At 43.7% G+C, this 13119-nt stretch overlaps 1 protein-coding gene across 1 annotated transcript in view; it reads right to left on the bottom strand.

Moving 5' to 3' along the window:
- Nucleotides 1–438: 438 nt before the first annotated feature.
- Nucleotides 439–13119, bottom strand: part of scaf8 (SR-related CTD-associated factor 8) — a 34336-nt gene continuing 21655 nt past the window's right edge. Inside the window, exons 7-20 of the mRNA XM_028565464.1 lie at nt 10211–10387; nt 10049–10128; nt 9798–9927; nt 8954–9079; nt 8610–8719; nt 7498–7691; nt 7296–7396; nt 6800–6913; nt 6445–6601; nt 5936–6066; nt 5302–5443; nt 5156–5203; nt 4812–5015; nt 439–4627 (exon numbers count right to left, since the gene is read on the bottom strand). Of these exons, the coding sequence (XP_028421265.1) occupies nt 2685–4627; nt 4812–5015; nt 5156–5203; nt 5302–5443; nt 5936–6066; nt 6445–6601; nt 6800–6913; nt 7296–7396; nt 7498–7691; nt 8610–8719; nt 8954–9079; nt 9798–9927; nt 10049–10128; nt 10211–10387 (3657 nt within the window). The 3' untranslated portion in view covers nt 439–2684. The remainder of the gene's footprint in view (nt 4628–4811; nt 5016–5155; nt 5204–5301; nt 5444–5935; nt 6067–6444; nt 6602–6799; nt 6914–7295; nt 7397–7497; nt 7692–8609; nt 8720–8953; nt 9080–9797; nt 9928–10048; nt 10129–10210; nt 10388–13119) is intronic.

Genomic DNA, 13119 nt, shown 5'->3' with positions numbered 1-13119 from the left:
CCTTGCTTGGATTCAGCAGATTAGTTGACGGTTTTAGAAGGAGGGGTTTTGGTAATCATCTACACCTTTATTATTAGTTGTGGGATATTGTACATTGCTGTGTTTTGACAGTGAAAAAGACCTTTGTTCAGCATCTTAGGTCTAATGCTGGCCTATGCTTGTCTAAAAGTACGTGAACCATTAAAGTATCTAAAAAAAATCAGTGCCTACAGTAGATGGTTTATATTCTTAGAAACATAGAAATAAGTATATGTGATGTTATCTCAATACACAACCTGGTATACTAGATATGCATGTCCCATAATCTACATTTTCATTGGTCCAAATTACTAACATCTATTGGGTCTATTATCTCAGTTTGAAGCTGCAGTGTTGGTGTTTGCAAGAAGTCATCTGATCGGCCTGAGTCAGGATTCATGACAATAAGAAGGGTAAAAATCTGATGCACCTTGAACTTTTATTCAACATCACAACTCCTGTAGTAGACATTTGGTCTGAGAGAACAGCAGACTATGGGTTTCTAGTAGTATGTCTCAACAGAAAACCACTACAAGTATGAAATGACAAAAGGGAGACAAGAAGGTTAAAACATGGCTCTAGGCCAGCATGCACAGAACGATGGAGTATATAGACTTGTTCTCTGAGTGCTGTACAAACCGGCCAGCTACTAGGGCTGTAACGGTACGTGTATTCGTCCCAAATGATCGGTTCGGTATGCAACATTGGTTCAGTAAGTCTTGTGACCCAAACACTATTTATATCTACTACTTGCACATGTGGAACAGAAATTGCGGAGCGCAAATTTTACCTGGAAAGTTTTGGCAGTGCACCAGTTGCTGTCTATAAGCTGTAGCATGCTAGTCAGCTTAGCCCAGTTAGCTGGGTTAATCAAGCTCAATGGAGATTGATTTGTTTTAAACTCTTTGCCGACAGTGTTCAAGTGGCGTCGGCTATGTCTGCGGATACACTTCAAACATTTCATTTACGACAGCATCATCAGTGTGTTGATTAGCAGAACGAGACAAAAACTCTCAGACAACCCCCGCCCGATTTGGACAGTGCCAATGTAATAACTAACGCTATGGAGTGTTTATTGCTGCCAATATGCGACTGTAATCGGTCGTAGAGAATACCGGATTAAGCATATGGCGCCAAAAACGTGCCTTCAAGTGTGCATTGTAGGAAGTCTGTTGTGCCTGTAAACAAGCACAAGAGGCAGACCAGTTCAGGAATTATCAACAGGTCAGAGTCTTTTGATGGAGCATTATAGCATTCATTCATCATTTATTTTAGTTATTTATATTTTCTCACTGACAAAATGGCAGTATTTGAATGCCTTAATGAGCCACTGTTGAATGATAATACTTCTTAAAATAAAAGAAAATTTTTTTTATTTAATGCATTGCTTTTGTTTTCCCTTGTTGTACCAAAAACATACTGAACCATGACCCCAAAAACAAGGTACATACCGAACCGTGAATTGTGTGTGCCGTTACACCCCAACCAGCTACCATTCAAACGGTAGGCCAGTCAATTCTGTGCAGGTAGCATTGTGTTCATAGAGCTGTCTGAAACTGAGTTGCACGCACAGTCTGGTGTACATCACACAGTAGTGTTGGGTAGCATCATGAACGACAAATCCATTCAAAAAGGCACAATCCCATCCTCAACAGTCACCCAGCAAAAGCTTAGGGAAACGTACAGGCTGAAGTCATCAGAAACTAAAAACTACAAGTTCCACGGTTGCATCCAACAAAGTGCTCTGTGGATGGATGGTATAGCAGCAACTTGAGTTACGAGAACATCAAATCGACTGAAGTGACAGCACACAATGTTTACGAGTCTGTAAAGCAGTCTTAGTTTCCCCTGGTCCTGGGTCAGAAAACAGTCCTAAAGCATGTGTTTTTTTTTAAACAGACAAAGCATGTTTATTTCAAACTAAAACAATATGCACCCAACATGAAAACATCCCCGTTCTTTTTCTTCCCCTTGGCATGTTATTTTATGTTTGTGTTCACTGTATAATTGGAAACAAATTACAGACATTTATTTTGGGGATACAACATTTTCGTGTTTTCATTTAAAAAAAATGTTCCTTTTTTTCCCAATTATAAGCAGCTGTACTGGTCTCACTGTATGCAGGCTATTTTTTCTGCGTAGAAACTGAAAGCATTGTAGGACACCAGAAAAGCATTCACTGAAAACTTTGCAGCAGCATTTAAAAAGAAGAGGAGACAGGAATGGGGCCAGCAACTGCCTTTTTCAAGTATTGTGTGTAACTGTATTCAATCCATTGTTGAACAGCCAGGATGTTTTACTCTCTTCCATAGGAAGGTCAAAGCGCATTTTCCCCATATACAATTGAAACATTTTGGTAGGCAATTCAATAAAATTCGCCAAGCTTAGATTAATTAAAATGGGTGGGGTGGCATTACAACTTAAAAAAGGAAATAAAAACACAAAAAAAATTGTCTATCAATAAATCAGCTATCGAGCCTTCTATTTAAGTACACTGGTATTGGTGAGAGATAAAATCATGAGATCAAATCATTTGTTATTGATTATAAGACAATAACTGATGTGAGTCAGTATTCGCCATGTCCCATGTGGTGGTGGTTTGCTGAAATGAGTACAGATAAGAAGAGACAACTTTACAAAATGATCTTTTACCTACTGAGTGATGATTATGTCCCCTCAGTGTCTGTGACAGTGTCTACCACTGGCTGACTCGCAGCTTCCTCCATGGGCTCACTCTGTTCATTGTCTACGTCCTCAGGAGAAGCAAGCTGCTCCGGTTCACTTTCAGGGAGCACAGAATCGGGAGAGGGCTCTTCAGTGGGCTCAGGAGAGAGCTCAGGAGAGGCCTCGGGTGTAGATTTGGCCACAGTGCTATTGTCCATCCCAGATCCATTGACCCACTGGGGTTGGGGTGAGGAGGCGCTCTCTTGTGACTCTTCCTCATCCTTCTGTGGGCTTTCCTGCTCCTCCAGAGAGTGAGTCTCTTCAGGGGGGCTGTCAGCTTGTGTGAAGGCCACAGGTGAGTCCTGGGATAAGGCCTTAACCAGTGGTGAGGCTTGGTTTGGGGCCTCAGTGTCCGGAGAAGCAGTGGTGTTGGAGGGGGACTGGGCTGGGGACTGAGATGGCGATTCTGTTTGTGGAGGGGTCTCAGGTTGTGGGGACGACCCGGCCTGGGTGAGAGCCTCATTCAACGAGCTCTGACCTTTGTTGTCAGATGACAGGTCAGGTGATTGGGCTGAGGGTGGGGACTGTGCCTGAGGTGTCTCAGACAGAGCTGGGGTTTCTGACTGGGGATCGGGCACAGCAGCCTCGCTGTGTGGTTGAGGTGGAGACTTCTGAACCTGAGGCAGTGGCTGATTCAGACCCAAGAGAGAGGGCTTGGCCTGAGCTTGAGGCAGGAGTGGGGACTGGAATCGTGGGTGAATCTGGGGGTTCAATTTGAGTGGTGCAAGCAGCTTGCCGTGGTTCAGGGCCAGATTGGGATTAAGAGGTGGAGTTGGAAGCAAAGGTGTAGGCAGAGGGAGAAGAGGTGTCCAGCTCCCACGTTCACGTTCCCTCTCGCGGTCTCTCTCTTTGTCGCGGTCTCGGTCGCGTTCATGCTCTCTGGGGCGGTCTCTGCCTCGCTCCCTGTCTCTCTCCCTCTCGCGTTCCCGCTCTCTCTCTCGGCTGTGGCGGTTGCCATTCATCTCCCTCCTGAAGTCAAAATCTCTTTCATCTCTGTCTCTTTGCCTGTCCCATGGGCGCCTTCGCTCATCTAGGTCTTGATGTAGTTCGCTGTCAAAGGGGGCTGCGGCACCACCACTTCGGTTCCAGGCTTGTGGCCCCCCAACAGCTCCAGTGTTGCCCGAAACTCCAGCTGCTGCTGCTCCTCCTGCTGCTGCTGCTGCTGCTGCTGCTGTCCCAGGACGGCTCTCAAAGCGGTTGGGGAAGTTCTGCCCAGGTGTGGGCCGCTCCTCCTGGAAGCCTTTTGGACCGCCTGGGGCCTGTAGGCCTCCTCGCATGGCATCTCGTTCATCAAAGTCCCCTCTGGTCTGGTTCCAGCGGCTGTCAGGAGTGAATCCCGCAAGAGCCTGCAGACGTCCCACTAGGCTGGTTCTGGCTGGCTGAGTCCCTGGGGTCTGGAGCAAGGGAGGCCTGCCTCCTCCACCGCCTCCTGCTCCGCCACCACCTCCAAGGGGCTCCCTATGCTCTGGTGGAGGGGTCCTCAGCAGGCCTGTGCTCTGCTTTTCCATTGGAGGGAAGCGGTAGTCCTGGTCTTTGCCCTCGTCAGCTCCAGAAGGAGACTTATCTTCTGTATTGGATACATTTTCACTGGTAAGGTTGGGGGCCCTGTTAAAGGGGTCCAGCTGAGAGAAAGGAGCCCTGGCACGGGCTTGAGCCTGGAGGGAACTCTCAAGGAGGCCAGCAGCCTGCTGGATGGGCCCCTGCTGCATGAGGAGCGGGAAGCGGGCGGCAGCCCCAGGTTGCAGGAGGTTGGGTCGCACATCCAGAGGTAGCAGGCCAGGCATTCTCTGCCCAGTCAGACCAGACTGATGCAGCTGGTGGGTGAGCGAAGCTGTGGGGTGCATACCAAGGAGACCCATCCCACTGCGGACTGCATTCTGCATGCCTGGGGACAAAACACAATGACAGAAATAAAAGTTAAAATGATTCTCAGTTCAACACAAATAAACCTTTATAACTACAAATAAAAACATTCTAAAAGAAAATACACTACAAGATATGATCAAAGTGTCCACCAGAAAAACATGTATTAGTCTCTTTCATGCAGGAACACATTAGCATTGCCTCACCTTGCAGTGTAAGCTCTGCAGCAGCATCCATACTCTCTGCAGACTGGGATGTTTTGTCATTGGCTTGATGAGTTTGGATTCCCACTGGGTTGAATACACCGGCCATGAAGCCGCCAGGCATAGTGCTGGTCGGAGGAATCATAGCACTGAATGGTGATTCCTTGACAGCTTCTTGGCTGGTTACCACTGAAGACTGCACTAGAGCTATAGGTAGGTACAGGAGAAAACAACAAATTTAATCCAAGCTAATACATTCAAACTAAATGCCTTGAAAGGACACATTGTCAATTTTTAAAACTATATGCATGTATTAGTTATAAGGGTAGCATGTCATAAATACTCACAAGCTGCTGCTGAGGCCATGGCTGCTGTCTGTCCTGCCTGCATAAAACCTGACAACAGAAAATATTTTGGTGTAAGCTTGTAAATTTATGTAGGTCTGATTTATATTCTTTACATGATTCTTTATATGACCGTTTGCATCATTTACCTGGCGGAGGATGTGAGGCATTGAAGCCAGCCCTTATGAAGGGTGGTGGCGGTCCATAGCCTGGTGGGGGTATGCCCATGGTGACAGGGAAGGTAGGAGGCACCAAACCTACTGCATTGGGAACAGCCTGGGCAACTGGGAGCTGGATGAGAGAGATATGAGAGAGTGTGCATCCAAAACACAGATAAGTTAATGATGTAATGGATAAGTAACATGGTACACAAGTTCCTGACTATGTCCCAGCAGCTGCTAGGGTTAGGTACCGTTCACATTTTTAAAATCGGTACCTGAAATTCGGTTCTGGTACCCAACGGTACTTTCCCTTTGTAATTACTAAAAAAAAAAAAAAAAATTCCAAACCTATTTATCCTACTTACTTAGAACATTATGCTATTTATTTAGAATATTTTACACTCTAAAAAAATTTAAAAATAAAACCCATCCCTCTCTCCTCCCAAACCCGTCCCTACAACCTATTAAATTGAATAATTATTAATTTCTTACTTACTGTAACTTTTATTCTTGTATTTGTATATTATTCTTTTTTCATCATGACACATCACGATGGTGGCACCCTTTGTGCACTGTACTGTTCACATTCTATTCAGTGATTGAGACAGACCCTCGTCAGTACCTGTACAGGCATCATGGTGACCTGCTGGTTGTAGCTCTCAGTCTGGGTGTTCGATGCTGCTGTAGTCTCAGCGCTTACCGGCTGACTTGTAACTTCCTTGGCTGGCTCAGCATTCTTGGCTGCTTCCCACTCTGCAGAAAAAGACATTAAGATAAAACAAAGTTATAAACTATCATCCAATTCTTAGTTTGGAGAGTTTAGCATTATTTTTTCAACTTAATCTTTGCCTTAATTTTTATTGAGGATGGAGAGTTCCCAGTGGGATTTCTTAAAGGATTTGGGGCATTACCATAAAAAAACAAACAACTGAGAGAATGGGGTAGAAAACAAATCCACTTAGATGATTAAATGCTAAGAACGGCAAGCGTTTGGATATCTGGGTTGTGTTTTCATCATGTATGTACAAAGCTGCCAGCGTATCCTACTTATATCTAAACAAGCATTGCTAATGTGTCAACAGACAGTGTTTGTTTGAAAGAAGTTAATAAGCAGATGGGTTTTCTTTTCACCATCATTAACAGTCTCCTGGTCAATGATTCCTCCCTCAGCAAAGTCATCCAGGTCATCCAGCTTCACCTTCTCCCAAGGTATGTAGGTGACGCCCAGGTCCACATCCCAAAACTGCTTGTACTCCTGCTTTACCCCCTTGTTAAGAGCCCATGCAATCTGGAACAAACACAAACACACAAAAAAAAAGGTTAAGTAACTGCATTTTACAAAGTCATTTCTGAGAGCATACAAGGATCCATGTGCCTGCAAACTGTCTCTGAGGTTTCATCATTAGAGGTCAATGTAAAATTCCGTTAGAAGAAACCGCAAGGAGAAAGGAAATACAATCTATTAAATTATAAAGGTAATGTGTACCTTGATGATTTTGGAGCCAATCTTAAAGGAGCCAGTGCTGAGCTTCTGGCGAGCACGGTATGCATCCTGTCTGTGGACCATACAGATGTATGCACAGCCTCTGGGAGGGATCATCTGCACACACACACACACACACACACACACACACACACACACACACACACACACACACACACACACACACACACACACACACACACACACACACACACACACACACACACACACACACACACACACACACACACACACACACACACACACACACACACACACACACACACACACACACACACACACACACACACACACACACACACAGTGAGAAAAGGAGAGGGCACAAATGTGTAGGATATGGAATGACAAAGAAATAAAAAGACGGAGGCCAGTATATGACAAATTGAAGTTCATGCAAAGGATATCCTTTTAAGATTCTGGAGATCAAAGAACTGGATAACATGCTGTAACTAAATTAGAGGGAAGGAAGTCTTCTTACATTGATAGACTCAATCTGACCAAACTCTTCAAATAAGTTGGTGAGGTCTTGCTGAGTGGCCTTTTTGTCCACCTGGCCCACCCACAGAGTTGTGCTGCACACTACGGATAGAAGGGAAAAGTATCATCAGAAAAGCCCCGACAGAAAACAACTATGAACACATTCTTTAAAAACAATGACTCTCATAATATCTTCCACTCGCCACTTAGAGTCTTGGATCGTATGGGAGGCAGTCCTTTCTTCTGCCGCTCCTTCTCTCGCTCTCGGGCGCGTCTTTCACTTGAGTAAGATCGTGATGACTTCCTTTTGCGGTCTCTGGAGCGTGAGCGTGATCGCTTACGGTGTTTCCGTTTCCGTGACCCAGAGCGGGACCTGGACCTTCTCCTCTTGGGAGACCTACAGAGAGAAAACACCAAAACATTTAGAAATTCTTTCCAAATTCTTTCTTTTGAGCATCGACACCTGTTTTCAAAGTTCAGAATTGCATTGACCATTTTTCCACTTCTTAATGCCCTACTGTGAGCTACTAGCCAGTGCTTGACATTAAAAGGACTATAGCAACCTAATATTACAAGCTTGTATAGGCAAATAATCGCCACTCTGCGTCCTCTATTTGAAAATTCAATCATGCACATTATTTGAGTTTGAAAACACAAGACTGAACTAGACTGAATCCAGATTTGGTACCCATATCATTTTCTGTTATAATGTGAAGAATAACAAGAATTATCGCCTTGCGGTTGTATGCCTTTGCCAACCAGTCAAGTTGCAGTTTAAATCCATGTCTGTCCAGACCCATATACAATTCATAGTGAAGACTTTGAAGCAATTTAATAAAAAACAGGTATTGAGTGCATTTCTTAGCGAAACATGAATGCTTCACACACATTTTCAACCCAGCAGCACAGAAGATCTATACAATCACCACAGTTTTAAAGGTGGGCACCCAGGATTAGTGTCTGCAATTCAGTATCCAACCAAACGTCTCCCCCTTCTGTTAATTATGGCGTTGAATGAATTTCTGAGCTCTTGTATGAATGCATTTATTTCTTAGGCCAATGGAGGAAACACAGGTGATTATGTTTGAGTCTTATGAAGTAAGAAAGTAAAGCTGTTTTACATATAGTAAGGAGTGGAAATATCAGTATGTTTTGGGTATTTTCCACAGGGCAGCAGTCAGCACTTTTCTAACGAGGTTAAAAGATCATAGCTTCTTTAACTTATACAGCACACACTTATTAATATTAGCAATATTTCAGGCACGTTTAGAACATTTTGTCACAAAATAACATTTCAGAAATAAGAGGGACTGACCTAGAGCGCGACCTTGAGCGTGTTCTGGAGCGTGTGCTTACATTCTTCTTCTCCTCTGCCTCAAAGATCTCCTCCTCCATACCGTCCAGGCCCTCATCTAGATCCATGTCCTAAAAAAAAGACGGTCATTTAAATTCCTCTCTACACAGAAATGCAAGGTCAGGTAGAAAATGACCGGAATTATGATCACATCACATCTAAACCTACAGCTAAACAAACACACTTAGTGCAGCCCTTTTTCTTGAGGCACTGATTCTACTTACAGAAGTAAATAAATAATACCAAGGAATAAATCAATATGATTTACTAGTTTTGTTAATGGCCCACTGGCAAGGCATACATACCTGCTGTTGGTTGTCCATGGAGTCATCCACCTTGTTATCTGGCTCAGAAAGCTGTGGCTGGCTGCTGCTCTGAGCAGTTGAGTTCTCTTGACCAAAGATTGAGTCCTGCCCTTCCATGCTCATTGCCTGGAGGAATAAAAAGAGCAATGTACCTATTATGTGTCATTTATTAAAAAGGAATCTAAACAGGCAAGTCTAGGCTTATTTATCCATAACTGTGATGAGAACACAACCATTTTATTTTCACATTTGAATTGCAGGCCTGAAAGGTATGTTAGGGACATAGTGTGGTGTCAGAATGAGACTAAGCCTACTGGATGTGCAGGTAACACTAAACGAGTTGATCTGATTTGAGTCATCTATTTGCACACCCGAACGTTATTTAGTTTGTAAAGCCACTTAAAAGGTATTTTTGGGGCGACTGTGGTTTAGGGGGTAGAGCAGTTGTATACCAATCGGAAGGTCGGTGGTTCAACTCAAGTCAAGCTCCTTCTCTACATGTCAAAGTGTCCTGGGGCAAGACACTGATCCCCAAATTGATCCTGATGCTGCACCATCGGTGTGTGAATGTGCGTGAATGTTCATCTTATGCGCACTTGGCACCTGGTATGGCAGCTTCGGCTACCAGTGTATGAATGTGTGTACGAATGGCGCCTGTAGTGTGTAAAGCGCTTTGAGTAGTTGTTAAGACTAGGAAAGCGCTACGTAAATGCAGTCCATTTACTACCTGGTATGATTAACAAAATATGTATCTGTTAAACCAGATCAACCTCCATCCGTCCTGAAAAAACAAACATTCTTTGAGAAATTGTAATCTGTGTGTGTACAGTGTGTGTGCACCTACCTTCTGTTGGTGCTGCTGGTGCTGCTGGTGCTCTAAAAGCTGCTTCTGAAACTGTTCCAGGTTCTGCTGTTGCAGCTGCTCAGCCAGCTGATGGAAGATGGAGCTGTTGATTGGCTCCGACACCATGGGCCTGGAAGTAGTCAATTAAATCAGTGAAGGTGCTTGACACAGTGAAAGGACTCAGGGTCACGATTAAGTCAGTTTTAGTGTTGGAGAAATAATACCCTGATTATAAAGCACAATGAACTCACAGTTGAGATGACGAGGAGTCCTTTTTGGATTCTTCACCACGTTCAGAATCATTCCCAAAATCAAAAGGACCCAGAAGCTTCTGCAAGGAACACAGCATAATCCCATTAGGAGGCAACAGATGAAGAAAAGAATAAAAAAAATGTTGCTGACTTCAACATTACCTTATTAAAAGAGGAGACCCTCTGCTCCAGGGGGTTGAGGCTGTTGGCAGTCGCGGCCGCAGTGAGTTGAGCTGTCAGAGCTTGCAACTGCACCACCAGGCCAGCATCCAAGGCCTGCAGCAGGGACGGCTGGGGCTTCTGCTGCTGCATTTGTAGACTCTGTACCAGCTGCTGCAGCTACAACGGGTGACAATACACATATGTGACACGCTGAAACGCCAACAGCTACACAAACTATTATTGTTTTACTGGAAATAAAGATTCTTAAGATTATTATAGTTACCCATAACCAAATAGTTTTGCCCTCTCCCTTTCTCTGCTTCTCCTAATAGTCGTCAGATTCATCTACCAACCCTTTGTACGCTGGCTCAGGTTTGCCTTGGAACAGCTCTTAGTTATGCCGCTATAGTTTTAGATTGCCGGGGGACTTCCTTTGACACACTGAGCTCCTCTCTCCTCTGTCTTTCCCAGTGATGCTTGTTACCAACTTAGCTCCGGGGAGCTTATTCTTCAAAATCATTATGTTTTCTCGCCTCACATTTTTTCTTGGATTGGGGTGGCACCCAGTGTTGTAGTTCTTGAGACCGGTCTTGGTCTAAAAAACACTTTTCAAAAGGTTGCAGTCTCGTCTGGGAATCAACCATATTTTTACTCTGCCTTATCTCGGTCTCGGATAAAGAAGACTTGGGATTTTATTTCAAGACCGGTCAAGACCATAACTTCAGGGATATCACTAAATTGCCTGTGTTTTGTCTGAGTTATGTCTTAACATCATTACTGTGATTGGATGTAAAACTTCCTGCTTCAAATGCAGCCATTAATATGCACTCAAAGTGAATTTGGCTGGCAAAACAGTCACAGTCCATACATTACACAATAAAAAAAAAAGTTATAATAAAAAAAATTAAAAAAAAACATTTTAAATTAAGAGTCAATGTAGATAACATATTACAATAATAATATTAAAATGTTACAGTGAATCATTATAGAAACTTGCTATATTGTTGTTACTTTGACCAGGTCATTGTCAAAAAAGCTAACAAGCACATTCATGATTTTGTCCATATTGAGATGAGTTGCTTCACGTACAGTGAGGAAAATAAGTATTTGAACACCCTGCTATTTTGCAAGTTCTCCCGCTTGGAAATCATGGAGGGGTCTGAAATTGTCATCGTAGGTGCATGTCCACTGTGAGAGACATAATCTAAAAAAATAAAAATAAATCCAAAAATCACAATATGATTTTTTTTTAAAACTATTTATTTGTGTGATACAGCTGCAAATAAGTATTTGAACACCTGAGAAAATCAATGTTAATATTTGGTACAGTAGCCTTTGTTTGCAAGTACAGAGGTCAAACGTTTCCTGTAGTTTTTCACCAGGTTTGCACACACTGCAGGAGGGATTTTGGCCCACTCCACACAGATCTTCTCTAGATCAGTCCGGTTTCTGGGCTGTCGCTGAGAAACACAGAGTTTGAGCTCCCTCCAAAGATTCTCTATTGGGTTTAGGTCTGGAGACTGGCTAGGCCACGCCAGAACCTTGATATGCTTCTTACAGAGCTACTCCTTGGTTATCCTGGCTGTGTGCTTTGGGTCATTGTCATGTTGGAAGACCCAGCCTCGACCCATCTTCAATGCTCTAACTGAGGGAAGGAGGTTGTTCCCCAAAATCTCGCAATACATGGCCCCGGTCATCCTCTCCTTAATACAGTGCAGTCGCCCTGTCCCATGTGCAGAAAAACACCCCCAAAGCATGATGCTACCACCCCCATGCTTCACAGTAGGGACGGTGTTCTTGGGATGGTACTCATTCTTCTTCCTCCAAACACAGTTAGTGGAATTATGACCAAAAAGTTCTATTTTGGTCTCATCTGACCACATGACTTTCTCCCATGACTCCTCTGGATCATCCAAATGGTCAATGGCAAACTTAAGACGGGCCTTGACATGTGCTGGTTTAAGCAGGGGAACCTTCCGTGCCATGCATGATTTCAAACCATGACGTCTTAGTGTATTACCAACAGTAACCTTGGAAACGGTGGTCCCAGCTCTTTTCAGGTCATTGACCAGCTCCTCCCATGTAGTTCTGGGCTGATTTCACCTTTCTTAGGATCATTGAGACCCCACGAGGTGAGATCTTGCATGGAGCCCCAGTCCGAGGGAGATTGACAGTCGTGTTTAGCTTCTTCCATTTTCTAATGATTGCTCCAACAGTGGACCTTTTTTCACCAAGCTGCTTGGCAATTTCCCCGTAGCCCTTTCCAGCCTTGTGGAGGTGTACAATGTTGTCTCTAGTGTCTTTGGACCGCTCTTTGGTCTTGGCCATGTTAGTAGTGGGATTCTTACCGATTGTATGGGGTGGACAGGTGTCTTTATGCAGCTAACGACCTCCAACAGGTGCATCTAATTTAGGATAATAAATGGAGTGGAGGTGAACATTTTTAAGGCAGACTAACAGGTCTTTGAGGGTCAGAATTCTAGCTGATAGACAGGTGTTCAAATACTTATTTGCAGCTGTATCATACAAATAAATAGTTAAAAAAATCATATATTGTGATTTTTTTTTTTAGATTATGTCTCTCACAGTGGACATGCACCTACGATGACAATTTCAGACCCCTCCATGATTTCCAAGTGGGAGAACTTGCAAAATAGCAGGGTGTTCAAATACTTATTTTCCTCACTGTATATTCATTGTAAACTTTGCATTTAGCTTTCAAATAAAAGTTGTCTAAACTCTGGGACAAGGCCATGTTTGTTTAAATAACTGCCATGCTCATTTTAAACAGACAGCTTTGTCCAGACAGATTTGTCTTCAGATAGCTTTTTACACCGTGGCTGGGCCATCATGAATGACAAATCGCGTTCCGCTATGAATGTACACACGCGTATTTGTTTCATCACAAA

The sequence above is a fragment of the Perca flavescens genome, chromosome 20 (genome assembly GCF_004354835.1).
Source record: "Perca flavescens isolate YP-PL-M2 chromosome 20, PFLA_1.0, whole genome shotgun sequence".
In the NCBI taxonomy this organism is placed as follows: domain Eukaryota; kingdom Metazoa; phylum Chordata; class Actinopteri; order Perciformes; family Percidae; genus Perca; species Perca flavescens.
Note: the sequence above shows the minus strand (reverse complement) of the source record. Positions and strands in the feature narration are given on the sequence as shown.